At 56.0% G+C, this 14887-nt stretch overlaps 1 protein-coding gene across 2 annotated transcripts in view; it reads left to right on the top strand.

Moving 5' to 3' along the window:
• RET (ret proto-oncogene) overlaps window positions 1–14887 on the top strand; it is a 73280-nt gene that overhangs the window by 21469 nt on the left and 36924 nt on the right. For both annotated transcript variants that reach the window (XM_032491770.1, XM_032491769.1), the window contains exons 2-8: window positions 3615–3878; window positions 5565–5852; window positions 7961–8202; window positions 9446–9641; window positions 10920–11119; window positions 13150–13408; window positions 14093–14218. In XM_032491770.1, coding sequence (XP_032347661.1) covers window positions 3615–3878; window positions 5565–5852; window positions 7961–8202; window positions 9446–9641; window positions 10920–11119; window positions 13150–13408; window positions 14093–14218 — 1575 coding nt within the window. The remainder of the gene's footprint in view (window positions 1–3614; window positions 3879–5564; window positions 5853–7960; window positions 8203–9445; window positions 9642–10919; window positions 11120–13149; window positions 13409–14092; window positions 14219–14887) is intronic.

Below are 14887 nucleotides of genomic sequence, written 5' to 3'. Positions count from 1 at the left end.
CCTTGGAGAGGCAGTAGGAGGCAGCAGTGGGCCGAGTCCTTGGAGAAGTCCTTGAAGTCGAGGGAAGGGAGAGCTGTTCCTCCGCCTGTCTACGGGGCAGCAGCATCAGCTTCCTGGCCCTTTCCCTAGCCCCCCCCCCACCTTCAGAGCCCCCCCCCCACCAGACCCTCTAACTCGCAAACTTCTTGGAACTTTGGAGGGAAAAGAAGCTGTATTGCTGCTCCTGATTTGGGCCCGTGTCTTGGGGCAGCAGAGCTGTGCCTGGTTCTGGTCCCCTTTCTGAGTCTGCCTCCCCAGACTCAGCCTTCCTGGGGCTGGGCCGGGGGCTGCCCTGAGCCGGGAGCCCCTCAGGTTTCGGTGAGGTGGCCCCACTGGGGAGGGCAGACCCAGGTTACTCTGCCAGGCAGCACTGTGGGGCTATGGCACACTCCTGGTGGGAGGTGGCAGCCAAGCTACATCAGGGATCCCTTTGCAGCTGTCCCTCCCCTCTCATGGGGTGAGGAGACCCCGCAGGAAGCACCCCTGCCTTTGCCTCAAGAGCAGCCATGAGCAGTGTTGTAGGGTCCTCTTTGGGCCCCCAAACCTTGGGAGTGTGGGTGCTTCTCCCAGGAAGTGCGAGCCTGTGGAGTGGACTTAGCTGTGCAGGATCCACAGAGGGCCTGTCAGCTGAGGCCCAACTCTCGGCCCAGCTGGCAGGAGGTCTGCTCTGAGCCGGTGCCACTGGCTGCTCTGTAACAGGATCAGGGAAGAGGCCAGCCTGTGGCCACTGGGGCCAACACAGCCCTCTGAGCTGCCTACCATCCTGCTAGGGTCAGCTACTAAATCCCAAAGAAATCAGCCCTGAAGGACATCTGTGGGGTAGCCTGTGTCCTCTTGGCCAGTGGGGAGAGGCGGGTGACATTCAGCACCATAGAGGCAGCTCTGCCTGGTTGGTCTCTGCCAGTGGGACCTCAAGGTAGGGGAAGCAGGGTCTCAGCGCTCCCTCCTCAGACTTGCCCTGATTGCTTCACGGGGCTCTTTGAGTCACCTCCCCCTCAGATGGCAAGCTGTGTGACACTCTGGGGTGGATCCTCCCCCATGAGGCAGGAAGGCCACAGCACAGAGTCTGGCTCAGGGCACAGAGCCAGCTCCTTGGAGGTCCTAGCCCTGTACTAGGAAGCCGGATATAGGTGGAAACAAACGGATTGACAAGAGAAATCGGTTACACACAAGTACAGTATTGCTAATGTTTGCTTTGTGCTATGTTAATGTTTGCTTTAGTGCTGTATTTGTGTGTGTGTGCTTTATAGAATATATTTGCAGGTTTTTAATGGTTTTTAAGCATTTTAAGCCCTTCCTAGTAACTCTGGGTCCCACTCCAGGGACAGTGTTCCTAGGGAAGCACATTCTGAAGGCCTAAAAGGTCAGCACTATGTGTCTGACCCTGTCCCTCCATCTCTGTGTTTAGTGTGGGGTGTGCAGGGCCAGGCTTTGGATGAGGCCAGAGCATCTCTCTCTTCCCCTCCCCACCACCGGCTGCCTCTCTGACTTTCTCATCCCCCTCTCCCTTTCCCCTCCCTCCCTCTCTCTCCTGCTCCCTCCCTCTCCCCCTCACTCCCGTGGCGCAGGTGTCTGGCAGGGCAGCACCCATGCCGGGTGGGCAGGATGAAACACACACTACCCTCCAAGCTGGCCTTCCCAGCCTGGCTGCCTTTGAGGTCATCCTTGGGAAACACTCCACAGCACAAGCTGCCTTCTTGTTTTCTTCCTGTTTCACCGCTTTGGGATCCAGAAGGTCCTACCTGTTCTCTTCCCCTGACTCCATCTGGCACCTGATTGTTTCCCACGCCCAATTGTGTCCTCGAGGCCCCAGGTGGCTCCCGGTGTCCTCTACTGGTGCAGAGTGGACCGGCCACTCACGCTGATGGCTGCAAGGGAAGTGGGATGTGGGTGGAAACAAACTGAAAAGAGAAATCCATTACACACAAGTGCAGTATTTCTAACATTTGTGCATTGGTATTTTTTGTACTTTGTAGGATGTATTTGCAGGTTTTTAATGGTTTCTAAGCATTGCTTGCCCAGTTATCCATCTTTTTTAAAAAATTCTTTTTTTGAAAACTTTTTATGATGGAAAATGTTGAACATATACAAAGTCGCAGGGTAGTAGGATGCATGCCCCTGTGGGCTCACCCAGCAAGGCCATGGTCAGCATCCACCCTCCTCATGATTGGTTATTTTAGGCAAAATTTACACAGGTTGAAATGCACAAATCTTGGCTGTGCATTGTTGACAAATGGATATGCCTGTGTGCCCCACACCCCTGTCAGGATATGGAACCTCTGTGTTCCCCAGAACATGCCCCCTGCCCTTCCCGGTCTGTTGCCTTCCCCTACACCCAACAGGTATCCAGTCTGATTTCTCTCACCTGAAATCAGTCTAGCATCATGCCACGTGATTCTTTTGTGCCTGCCCCTTCTGCATGGCACAAAGTCGTAGAGTCCAGCCAGGCTGTCATGTGTGTCACTAGTTCACGCCCTGTCCTTGCTGCGTAGGGTTCCGTGGTGTGATGTACCACTGTTTGTTTTCCTTCACCCACTGGAGCACATCTGGGCTGCTTCCACTTATTGGCTCTGTGAATAACCCCACCATTTGTGAATAAGTCATTTGATGGACATATGTTTTCATTTCTCTTGCATAAATTGAGTGGAATTTCTGGCCCATATGGCAGGAGTGTGTTTGACTTTAGATAAAGATTCGTTACTTAAAAAGTGCTCTATTCATTTTTGGTGACTCCTGCCTGCCTGCTTGTCTGGCAGTGTCTTGTACACTTGAAAACTCTGGCTCCAGGTGATTTGCTCAGAAGCCTGGGTGAATTCCCAGCTGAGTGGTTCACGTGCTTATCAGACGCAGGTAATGGAGCATGATCTTGCAACTGTTTTGTGCTGCCTCACTTCTTCCTTTTTCTTTTTCTGTTTTAAAGCAGTGTGTTTTCAGCGAGTGTTTCGCTATACAAGCAATTGCGTGTTGATGTTCTTTGGACTACAGATGAGAAAGTCCTACTAAGATCAGAGTTTTAAATTAGTGACTTTTTTTTTTGTCCACAAAGAAGCTATTATAAAGTAGAGATTGTCATTCAAAGTGAAGTCAGAAAAAGAAAAAAAAAACTATGTGATGTTGCTTATATGTAGAATCTAAAAAAAAATGACACAAGTAAACTTACCTACAAAATAGTAACAGACTCAGCCATAGAAAACAAACTTATGGTTACCAGGGGGTTAAGAGGGCAGAAAGGGATACATTGGGAATGTGAAATTTGCACCTGCTGCAGAGTGATGGAAATGTTAGCTGTCTTGATTGTGGTGGTAGTTTCATGAGTGTGTACATCTATCAAAATTCATCAGAGTGTACATCTGAAACGTGTAGTTTACTGTACAGGAATCATACCACAATAAAGATGTTTGAAAAAAAGAAAACAAAGAAACTATATGTTTCAGTTTTTGTTGCTGGTATATATGTATAATTTTAAAAAGTGTGAAATAAAGCTGCTGGGGAACACTGGTCTGCCCGGGAGGCCTGCTCGGGCTCTGCCATCACCGTCGCCGTCCCTCCCTCATGGGCTCCCCTGCCTCCCGCAGCCCCGCTGGGACTGTACTTCTCCAGGGATGCTTACTGGGAGAAGCTGTACGTGGACCAGCCGGCTGGCACACCCCTGCTGTACGTCCATGCCCTGCGAGATGTCCCCGAGGAGGTACCCAGCTTCCGCCTGGGCCAGCACCTCTACGGTGCCTACCGCACGCGGCTGCATGAGAACGACTGGATCCGCATCCAGGAGGACACGGGGCTTCTCTACCTGAACCGGAGCCTGGACCACAGCTCCTGGGAGAAGCTGAGCATCCGCAGTGAGGGAGCATGCCTGACCCCACCCTCCACCCACCTCACTTCCGCCCATTCCTGTCTTACCCTCCGGCAACTCACGTCACACCGAGGGTGGCTTCCCTAGGGCTCCTGCTTGTGAGAGTGGAAGGAGTGAGATGAGGCTGGCCCACCTCTGTGTCCAGCCTGGTGAGGGAGCCACCTAAGGGCCCTTGGGCCTTCTGAGGCTGTCACGATTTTGGAGAACCCACGTGAAGGACTTGGGTGCTCTCTCCAGGCTGGATCCAGATGCCTTTTCCAGTTGGGTTAACAAGGCTTTGGGATTGTGAGAGAGGACTTAAGAGGGGCTATAAATACCCCCAAGATCCTGATTTAGCAGATGATCTGGAACTTGCTGGAGAAGCAGCAGTTCCCACAGATAGCGTGCTCCCCATCAGCAGCAAGCTGCCCTTGGCACCTGGTGGGGACTTGGGCCTGGTCCCAGGGAGCAAAGTGGAGCAGGAGGAGGGCCCAGCCAGCTCCACAGAGCAGGGGTCCGAACTACAGTGAAGGCCACGTGTGACCTTGGTACCTGGGTGGAGGAGGGCTGTGGAGCAGAGTTTTGATCGCACACCCAGTAGCTCCCTGCTCTGAGCGCCTCCTCCAGAGACCTGGCGTCAATAGAGCCTCACCCCAGCCCTGAGCTCCCATGTGCTGAGCAGAGGCAGGTGGCATGCCTGCGAATGCAGAGAAGGTGGCCCTGCTCAGCAGGGACAGAATGACCGTACCCATCTGCCAATAAAGCCAGGGTCCCCAAGTAAAGATGCCCCTCCCAGGGCTCCCCAGTTGGCTCCTGGAGATAGGGTCTTGGTTCCGCACATACTTAGTTGCCACCTTCTTCATTGCAAGCCCCTAGTGGGGAGTTGAAGAACCAGGGTCACTGGTGTGGAGGCCAGAGTGGAATTTGCTGAGGGTCGGAGTTAATAGGAGGCCTGTCCCATTCATGATTGGAGAGCAGCCTCAGGCACCTGTTAGGTCCCAGTCAGGAGAGAAATCACAGTAATTTGACAGGGAAAGTTTGTATGGAGAATTATTAACTACAGCGGGACACTGGAGGAATGGAGAGGCTAGTACGAAGCACAGAGAACTAATGAATGTGGGAAGCGCAGATGTGTGAGGCAGCCGCTTCCCTAGGACTGGGAGGGAGGGCCCAGGAAGAGGCCCCCGCCCAGCTGAGATCCAGGCCTGTTGGAGGGGGGAGTCGCTGTGGTGCCTCCATGATGGAACTTGCCAGAAATCTCCTCCCTAGCTTCTAGGGAATTCTGTGTCTCTGCAGAGGCGTCCACAATGAAACTCCTCGGAGGGTCCCCACTTGTGGCAGGAACCCCCTCGCCCCGGGAAGTGCTCCATCTGGTGCTAGGCCCAGGGCTCAGGACACCTCCTTGCAGAAAGGCATTTGAGCTGTGACCTGAGTAACAAGAGAGGTGGGCCTGGGAAGCACCCCCCACCCAGGCTGAGGGAACAGGAGTTCAGGGCCCTGAGGCAGGCGGACCCCAGGTCCAGGGCAGTAGGGGGCGAGGGGGAGGTGGCAGACCAGGGCAGAGAGCCTGGCAGAGCCCTGTGGACCTTGGTGAGGACTGGGATCTACCAGCCCAGCTGCTCCTGCCCCCTCCTGGCTCTGTGCCCCACCTCCTGGCTGGCGACACCCCCAGTGACTTCTTCTCTCTCTGCAGACGGCGGCTTCCCTCTGCTCACCGTCTACCTCCAGGTCTTCCTGTCACCAGCGTCCCTTCGCGAGGGCGAGTGTCAGTGGCCGGGCTGTGCCCGAGTGTACTTCTCCTTCATCAACGCCTCCTTTCCAGCTTGTGGCGCCCTCAAACCCCGGGAGCTCTGCTTCCCCGAGACAGGCCTGTCCTTCCGCATTAGGGAAAACAGGCCTCCTGGCACCTTCCACCAGTTCCGCCTGCTGCCTGTGCAGTTCCTCTGCCCCAATGTCAGCGTGGCCTACAGGCTCCTGGGAGGTGAGTGCCAGGCACGGCGCTGCAGTCTCTCGACCCGAGCCTTCCTGGTTAGTCTCTACCAGCACATCATCTGCTCATTCAGAAGTCCAGAAGTATCTCTTGTATGCGTGCCATGGCCAGGCAGTGTTCCAGGGACCAAGGATGTGACAGTGAACAAATCAGAGCAGAATCCCGCCTGCCTGGAGCCTCCTTTCCCATGGGAAATGGAGACCACACACATGCTAAGGGAATCGAGTGGCCTCTGAAGGGACTCGGTGGGAAATAAAGCTGAGAAGGCGGGGGTGGTGGAGGTCAGCTGTCCCAAGTCAGGTGGCGGGGAAAGAGGGAACTACAGCAAAGGCAGGAGGGTACCAGGCAATCAGGGTGAGCCCCTTGAGAGCACGGAGGTGGGACCCCTGTGTAGCTGGAGTACAGTGAACAGTGGGAGAGTGGAGGCTGCTGAGGGCCAAGAAGTTCCTGGGAAGGGGCTTCCAGGTGAGGAACTGGGGAGTCATGGAAGGTGAATGAGGAGGGTCATTGACAGGACCTGACTTAACCTTTAAAAGATCAGTCTGGCTGCTGTGTTAGAAATGATTTGGGGGTGAGTGGTATAGGGGGGAAGCGGGGAAACAGGAGGCTACAGGAGAAGTTTTTGAACAAGAGGATGAAGACAGGGATGAGGATGGAAGCCATTGGGCAACCAGAAGCAGGCAGGTTCTGGGTGTGTTCTGAAGGAAGATCGAGCAGGATTTTCCAGGGAGTTGGATGTGGATGTTGAAAGTAAGAGGGGACCAAGCAGGGATTCCAGGATTCTGCCTGAGCAGCTGCAAGGACAGTGAACCTTGCCACCAGATGGCTCTGGGGAGGCCAAGAGCGCGGGGGTTGGGGAGCTGGATCCCAGCAGAGATGAGAGAAGGCAGCTGAGCGGCCACGCGTGAGGTGCCATTAAGCCATTTAAAGGCAAGGAACTGGGACTGAAAAGGGACACTTACTAACTGGACTGCTAGTAAGTAGAACCTGGATTCATGCCAGGTTGATGGCACACACACGGTGATAATGTTAAAGATCTCAATAAAGAAAGAAAAGTAGTCACTCAGGCCCCCCAAGCATCCTTCCACTTGCCCTGCAGCAGCCATGTTTTTGTGCATGATTGCCCGCAAAGCACATGGTTTAGCGTGCTGCCCTTTTTCCCTAAAATTTTTATAGTTAAATTTTGCTGAGCGTTTTTTATAACCATAAACAATAGAGGGAAACATTATATGATAAGCACTTGCCACACGTTTGATTCCCTGATGTGATTTCCCACCGAGTGGACTTGATGTGACCCTCCTGTGGTTGACTGTGGGGTGGTCGGTGTTGACCCTCAAGCCTTCAGCGTTTCCCCTTTCTACAGGATGAATTCCAGGACAGGCTTGGGTTGAAGAGTGTGTTGTTGTTACTGGCTCCCGCCTCCCTGGTTTGTGGGAATATACGTGAGTCACTGAATACACTGCTGGAGAAGAACAGACACTTTAGCCCTTGTCATCTCATCTTCTGGTGAGGAAACAGGCACAGAGAGACAGAATGACCAGCTTTGGGCCACACAGCCAAAAGGTGTTTAGGGCAGGGATTGGAACCAGTCATAAATATTAAATATTTATGTTATCATAAAATCATACCAGATGTCCACTGTGTTTGTTTTTAAGTGATGGAATGGTGGCTTTATTCTTCACATTCACTAAAATGAGCACATATTGCTTCCATAATTAAAAAAACAATTCCCAACTTTTTTTCAAAAACCAGCAAATGCTGGGAGCTGAATCTCGGCCTGCAGCCTGGCTGAGCTGGTGCCAGCCCTCCCTAGGTGATCAGGATGAGGACCTGATGGAGGCCACCAGGTCCTGCCCCTCCCTAGCAGCACTAGTAAAGGCTGCAGCCACAGTGAAGCTCAATGCAGTCTTCACTGCAAACTGCCCCACTGTGGAGCTGAGGAGAAGTAGTAGCGCAGGGCCCGGAGCCAGCATGCACCCCAGCCCTGCCCACAGAGCCGCTTCCCGTGCCGCCACTCCTGGCGGGCCCCCGAGGAAGGCAGCTCACCCTTTCCCCAGCCCGAGGGTCATCCCGGGGTCCCTGGTCTGCTTGGTGCACAGGTGAGAGCCTGCCCTTCCGCTGCGCTCCGGACAGCCTGGAAGTGAGCACGCGCTGGGCCCTGGACCGCGAGCAGCGGGAGAAGTATGAGCTGGTGGCCGTGTGCACAGTGCGCGTCGGCGCGCGCGACGAGGAGGTGATGGTGCCCTTCCCCGTGACTGTGTACGACGAGGACGACTCAGCGCCCACCTTCCTCGGGGGCGTCGACACCGCCAGCGCAGTAGTGGAGTTCAAGCGGAAGGAGGTGCCTATCCGCCTGCCCATGTGCTTGTCTGCCGTCTGTCGTCTTGTCTGTTCTTGTCTAGGTCTCTCCATCCGCCATTTATTCCTTGGTCGGCTTAGCTGTAAATCCAGACTTGCGGCTGACCAGTCGTCTAGTTATTCGTCTTCCATCTGTCCCTCAGTCTGTCGGGGTTTTCTGTCGCCCTCCAGGACAGCTAAGGAGGAGAGAGGTGGCCAGCCCCGCCGGCACCCAGCTGGCCCCTGTCTTGGGAGGCTGGAGGCCCTGGGTGCCCAGCCTGTGTCTGACGCTGCGGGAGAGTCCCCAGGTCTCACATCTGAGGGGCGCAGCTGTGCCGCTGCGCAGGCGGGGCGCACTGCCGGGAGGAGGGGGAGAGGACATCTCCCGGAAGGGCACGCTCTTCCACGGGCTGTCAGCCCCTCAAGGAAGGGCCACTGAAATTCATGGAGGATACCCGGGAGTGGAGAAAGATAAGCAAGCGGATCTGGCAGGGATCTCCCTGCGCCGCCCCGCCCATCGCGGCCCCGCCCTACTCTGGTCGGCGCAGGTGGAGCGTGGCTGCCACCTGCTGGGCATCGGGCTGTCCTGCAGCTATAGCCAGCCAGCGGGAGCAATGGCAGGACGGGGACATAGTATGTTGTCATTGCCTGCTTCTCTGGGCACTCCAGGAGCAGGTTTAGTAGACGGGTGGGCTGGAGGAAAGCACATCTCGTAGTGAAATGTCTCATGAGCCTGGCAGGGTCACCTTGTGGTGACATTGGAGAGTCTTGGTTAGCAGTGAGAGCAGAGAAGCCCTGTGACAGCTCAGAACCTTCCTCCGGCCCCTCTCCAGCCTGGTGGACAGAGGATGCTTAAAGGAGAGCATTCTGGTGGACACCTGGGTGTAGATCCCAGCTCTGCCATGACTCTCTATGACAGTGAGCTAACTCCTCCACCCTGTGGGGCCCTGCTTCCTCAGGGGGTAGTGGAGGTGCCACTGCTCTGCTTTATGGGCACGTGGATGAGGTCTTCAGCAGAGCCCCAGGGCATCTGCTCTAATCCATTCTTATGGGAACTCTGTAGATGCCTCTCACACCTGTTGCACAGGTGAGGCACAGTGGCCCAGGAAGGGTAACTCGGCCAGGCTGGCTAGGGGCCCCATGAGAACTTGAACCCAGGTCAGTCTGTCCATCTGTGGAGTACCTGCCCCCTCCACAGTCTCTGGCTTTAGCAGCTCTGATTGGCACTATGCCCCCATTTTCTGCAGGGCACAGTGGTGGCCACACTACGTGTCTTCGATGCAGACGTGGTGCCAGCATCCGGGGAGCTCCTGAGACGGTACACAAGCACGCTGCTCCCCGGGGACGCCTGGGCCCTCCAGACCTTCCGAGTAGAGCACTCACCCAACGAGACCTTGGCCCAGGCCAACGGCAGCTTTGTGCGCGCAACCGTGCATGACTACAGTAAGAGAGGCCAGGTGTGGCCTGGCTGGGCCCCCTAGGGAACCGGTGGCCCACTCTTCTTGGGCTGGGCAGCACCCTGCCTACACAGACACCTGTCCTGGTCCTCTGAGCCCCTGGCAGCCGTCCCTGCCATCCCTCCTCCCAGCCCTTCCTTGTCTCTGCTGGTCCTACCTCAGCCTCCTTGGGTTTTCACAGGCTGTCCTCTCTCCCTGAACTGCCCCGTGACCAACGCTGGTGGGACCCCACCACACCTCCCCATGCTAACCATCACCTAGAGTCTTCCTCTGGCCCCTGGCACCTGCTTTGCCACCTCCCAGGTGCCCGAGTGCCCAGGGATTATTGCCCCCTCCCCCCTCAGAACCTCTCTATGAACAGGAGTTGGTGTACGATAGCAGCTCCATGCCCGGGTGTTGGGGGGTTCTGAGGTGATTGTCCTGTCTGGCTCCTGGAATGCACCCACCTGCAGGCTTAGCTCCAGGTCCCACGGTGCTCACCTGCAGGACAGGACATCCTCCTGAGCTGCCAAGTCTCCCTGCCTCCCTCCCCTCCCCTCCTGCCCATGTTTTCTAGGATCACCTTTCAAATACCCGACTTGGACTTGGATCCTTGTTGGGGGATCTGCTTCCATGGAAACCCAGGATCGCTTGTGCCTTTACTCCTTTGTGCCTGGAATGAGCCTATCTGTTTCTCATCCTCCTTGCCCCCACCAAGCCTTGAAAGGCCTTTGTCCTACATGAGGGAAAATGTCATCCTTGCTCTGGCACACTCACACTTTCATCTACACTGTGCACCAGAGCCCCTCCTTCGGTCTAAACTAGAACCATAGCCTCAGCCCACAGGAGGTGCACAAAAGTGTGCAAACTCCCAGGGGCTGGAGGCCTGCAGAGTCCAGGGGTCCACTGGAGGCTGCTGCTGTTGAGAGAAGTTTTCTGGGGGAACTGGAGGGGCCAGCACATCTTCCCAGGGTGGGCCTCTGTGGTGACAGGTCTTTACCGTGTGTATTCCCCACCAAAACACATACCACATACACACGTTATGTCCCAGCTGAGAAGGGCCTTCTGGGCTTCCAACTCAGCACAGTAACTAACATGTGATAGTTCTAACTTAGTGCCTCTTGCCAGGTTTGTTAACTGTGCACCGTGTAGATGAAAGTACGTGTTTGCACATGTGCACGTGTGTGTGTGCAGGGAATGTGTTTGGGAAGACGCATGCAGTGGTGAGGGACAGTGGTCCTCACCCGCAGGGACCCTCCCATCATCACTGTGCCCCCACCCACAGGGCTGGTTCTCAACCGGAGCGTCCCCATCTCAGAGAGCCGTGCTGTGCAGCTGGCTGTACTGGTCAACGACTCGGACTTCCAGGGCCCCGGGGAGGGCATCCTCCTCCTCCACTTCAACGTGTCGGTGCTGCCTGTCAGCCTGCATCTGCCCAGCGACTACTCCTTCACCGTGAGCAGGCGGGCTCGCCGCTTCGCCCAGGTGAGCCCACGACCTGCTGCCTGCCTGGGGAAGGGCATGGAGGGGTGGGGGACTCCAGAGGTGGGGTGCTCCCTTTAGCAGATTTCAAGCAGGGCTAGGGGCGGACGCCACCAACTCCGTGAGCTAAGTAGTACATGGAGTGCCCCAGAGCCAGGGAGGCTGGGGCCGTGGAAAGTGGGACAGTCGCGAGCAGGGCTGGTGGGCTCCGTGGGCCCCCTTCTTTGCCCTCTCCTTCCTTGGTATCTTTAAAGCGCATGTTGCACTAATGTAAGAGCAGAGCCAGGTAAATCTATGTATGCTGGCTTGGAAAGACATTCCTGGTGAATTAAGTGAAGAATGGTTTGCAGAAATATTGGTCTCACGTGGCTCCGTGTGTTCAAAAACGTCTTCACTGCTGAAAATTTGCAAAGGGTGCAGGTACAGGCAGCGGTGAACGGTGGCGCCCTCTGCAGGGAAAGACAGCGAGCGCTTCTACCTTTTACTTTTCTTGCAAGTTACCTTTGCTGGAACTTGTTTTGCATTTGTCGTTGGAAAATAATGATTAGAAGTAGAAAAAATGAAAGTAATAAGTATTCGCCAAAGAAGGTAAGGGCTAGACAGAGTGATCTTTTCTTCCCATATCAATCAGCGTTTAGCATTTTGGTGCAGTTCTTTCTCAAATGTTTCTCTTCAGCACTTTTTAAAGTTTACTTGCAATCAGAGGATTCATGTGACTTAACATACTGCATTCTCTAGTAGAGCAGCTGTGGCTACATCCTCTTTAGAATGTCCTGTTTAAAGCCATCTCCTACTGTCCCAAGGCTTTTGCCAGTTTCTGCAGTTGATTCCCATGCCCCCCTCCACTCCTGGCAGCCACCCGGGTCCAGCACATAAAGAACCCCACCCTTGAACACATCCAAGCTCCCTGATCTGCCACCTACCCCCAGGCCTTTCATGGAGTCAGGGGTCAAGGATGGTGGGAGGTGACAAAGCAGAGGGGCCTGAGGGGTGTCTGGGGGGCCAAGGGGACCAGGCATTGCTGGAGGTGGGTCATCTGTGCTCCGACAGACTCAGGAGACCACAGAGACCTGAGTCCCAGTCCAGCCTCAGACGCACTGTGGTCTCTCACCCTCTCCTCAGTTTTTATAACAGTAAATTGAGGATAGTGACCTTGGGCAATTTTGAGGATCACAGGAGAGAGTGGAATTGAGCCCCCTTTGTATGGGGAAGTGCTTGGAGACTGGGAGGTGTATTTGTTGTGTCAGGCATGGCCTTGGGGGAGCCTGGCTCTGCCCTGGGCCTGAGCAGGGCTGAGCAAGGGTCTGGTATGTGTCTGCAGGCAGGGCCCTGCCTTCCTCCCCTAAACCAGGCCCCCCAGACCTCAGCCTTGACTAGTCACAGCTCCTGGTTCCTAGCCACTGCAACCCTAACTGTAACTCGAGTGGCTGAGGGGTGAAAAAGAGAGTTCAACTGCCTGGTTCCTGGCCCCAGTGGCTGTAGCTGCCAGCCTAGCATCCCCTCTTTCTCAGGGGTTCCAGCCCAAGTTCCAGCATGGCCCCCGGGTCCCATGTGGGACAAATAACTGTGGTGTGTGAATCAAGTGACCCTGGGTGCCGTACTCTGACTAACCAGGCAGGTGACCTGGGCAGGGACTGGACCACCCCAGCCACATGCGCTGAGGATGGGAACTGGCAGTTCTTAGAGGAAAACTGGGCTGGCCCAAAGAAGAGAGGGAGGTGTATAGGAGGCATCCGGGCAGCCTTTGTGCCTGAACGAGTCAGCATCTTCCGGGAGGGCCAGCAACTAAATCAAAGCTGGGTTCCCCGGGTTCTTACACCTTCAGCTCCCAGCAGCAAGGGTGGACGGTGATGTGATGGCCTGGGCAAGGTAGGGCCAGGCAGGCAGATGGGTCTGCAAGTTCCCAGGCCATGGAGGATGGGGAGTTCAGGGAGGCTGCCATCCCTGGGCTGAATAGGAGACTTCTGGGACTCAGGCTGCTAGGGTCCCCCTCCAGCCACCCAGCTAAGGCATTCCCTGGGTCCCATGCCTAGATTGGGAAAGTCTGTGTGGAAAACTGCCAGGAGTTCAGCGGCATCCACGTGCAGTACAAGCTGCAGTTACCCAGTGCCAACTGCAGCGCGCTGGGGATGGTCACCTCGGCCGAGGACACCACGGGCACCCTGTTTGTGAATGACACCGAGGTCCTGCAGCGCCCCGAGTGCACCCAACTCCAGTACACGGTGATGGCCATTGACCGGCCGACCCGCAGGCAAGCCCAGGCCGCCCTGTTCGTCACCGTGGAGGGGACATGTGAGTGCCAGGGCTGCGTGGAGGGTGGGGGTGGACAGGGCAGGATAGAGCCTCAGGCTTTTCCCACACAGAAGGGGCCTGGTCCTGCTCCCCCTCACAAACTGGCAGCTTCCCTGAGCCTCAGCCTCCTTCCCTGTAAGATGAGAAACCATTTAGCCCAGAGTGACTGCATTGTGAATGGTCATTACTCTCCATCACCGCTGGCAACGCGCTCTAGACGTGGACCAGAAACATAGGGGGCCCTGGTTAAATGTGAATTTCAGGTAAACAGCAAGCAATTTTTTTGGTATAAGTATGTCCCATGCAACCTTTGCAGGGTCTCTTAGAAAACAAACTTACAAGTATGTCACCAAGATATTAGGGACATACTTAACATGAAGCACATATTGACTATTATCTGAAGTTCAGGATTAACTGGGCGTCTTGTGTGTCATTGGCTGAGTCTGGCCACCTCGCACCCTCCCTCCAGACTTAACCCAGTAGCTGAGCCCTGCTTTGTGACTGTGGTGCCACCCCTATCCCCAGCAGGCCCCATCGCTGCCCTGCACCCTGGTGCTTAGTCACTCCCTCCCCTCTGGGCTCAACCCGTTGGGGCAGCTCAGCCAGTGCTGCCCCCACGCGTGGGTGCTGGCTGGACACCGGGCGCAGGCTGGCCCCCTGTGACCTGCTTTCTTCCATCCCCAGACATGGCTGAGGAGCCAGGCTGCCCCTTGTCCTGCGCGGTCAGCAAGAGGCGGCCCGAGTGTGAGGAATGCGGTGGCCTGGGCTCTCTGACGGGCAGGTGCGAGTGGAGACAAGGAGACGGCAAAGGTAGGCCCCGCGCAGAGCGAGGGAAAGGGGTGATAATGGCTGAGTGGAAATGGGGTCTGTGCCGGCCCTGCCAGCCTCTGTGATGCTCCCCCACTCTAAGTCTGTTCCCCAACGCCTTGTCCCCTGTGATGGCACCTGATGCCAGGAGCGGGTGGACGTGAGTGCTGGGAGCGGGTGGACGTGAGTGCCGGGAGTGGGTGTCATGAGAACGTTCAGGATGTGTATCGCTGTGAGATCACAGATGCCTGAGGCTGGACTCACTCTGGGCTTGGGAAGGTCTGGGCCAAAGTTGGGATGTGCAGGGGACAGAGAGCCTCCACCTGGGCAGTCCCAGCCCAGGGAGGGTGGCCCCAAGCAGGGGGCGCCTGACAGGCTTGGGCATGGACAGCAGCTGGCTCCCAGCCACACCCACCCTTATGAGGGTCCCATGCATGGTGCGGCCTTGAGAGGGTCCTAGCCTCGTCTGGTCTCTTCCGGCCTATTTGCCGTGAGGCCAGGCACACCCCTGGGACTCTCCCATCCCTCAGGCCCTCACCGCCTGGGCTGCCCTGTACACTCTGGACCCCCCAGCTCTCCTCAGGGATGCCCCTGCTGGCAGGGCTCTGTGTGTGGGTTCTTTTTTTTTTTTCCTGCTCAGCCTCAGTTTGCTCCTCCTTGGTGGGGCAGGGT

The sequence above is a fragment of the Camelus ferus genome, chromosome 11, assembly GCF_009834535.1.
Source record: "Camelus ferus isolate YT-003-E chromosome 11, BCGSAC_Cfer_1.0, whole genome shotgun sequence".
Lineage (NCBI taxonomy): Eukaryota > Metazoa > Chordata > Mammalia > Artiodactyla > Camelidae > Camelus > Camelus ferus.
The sequence above is the reverse complement of the archived record's forward strand: the minus strand, read 5'-3'. Positions and strand labels throughout refer to the sequence as shown.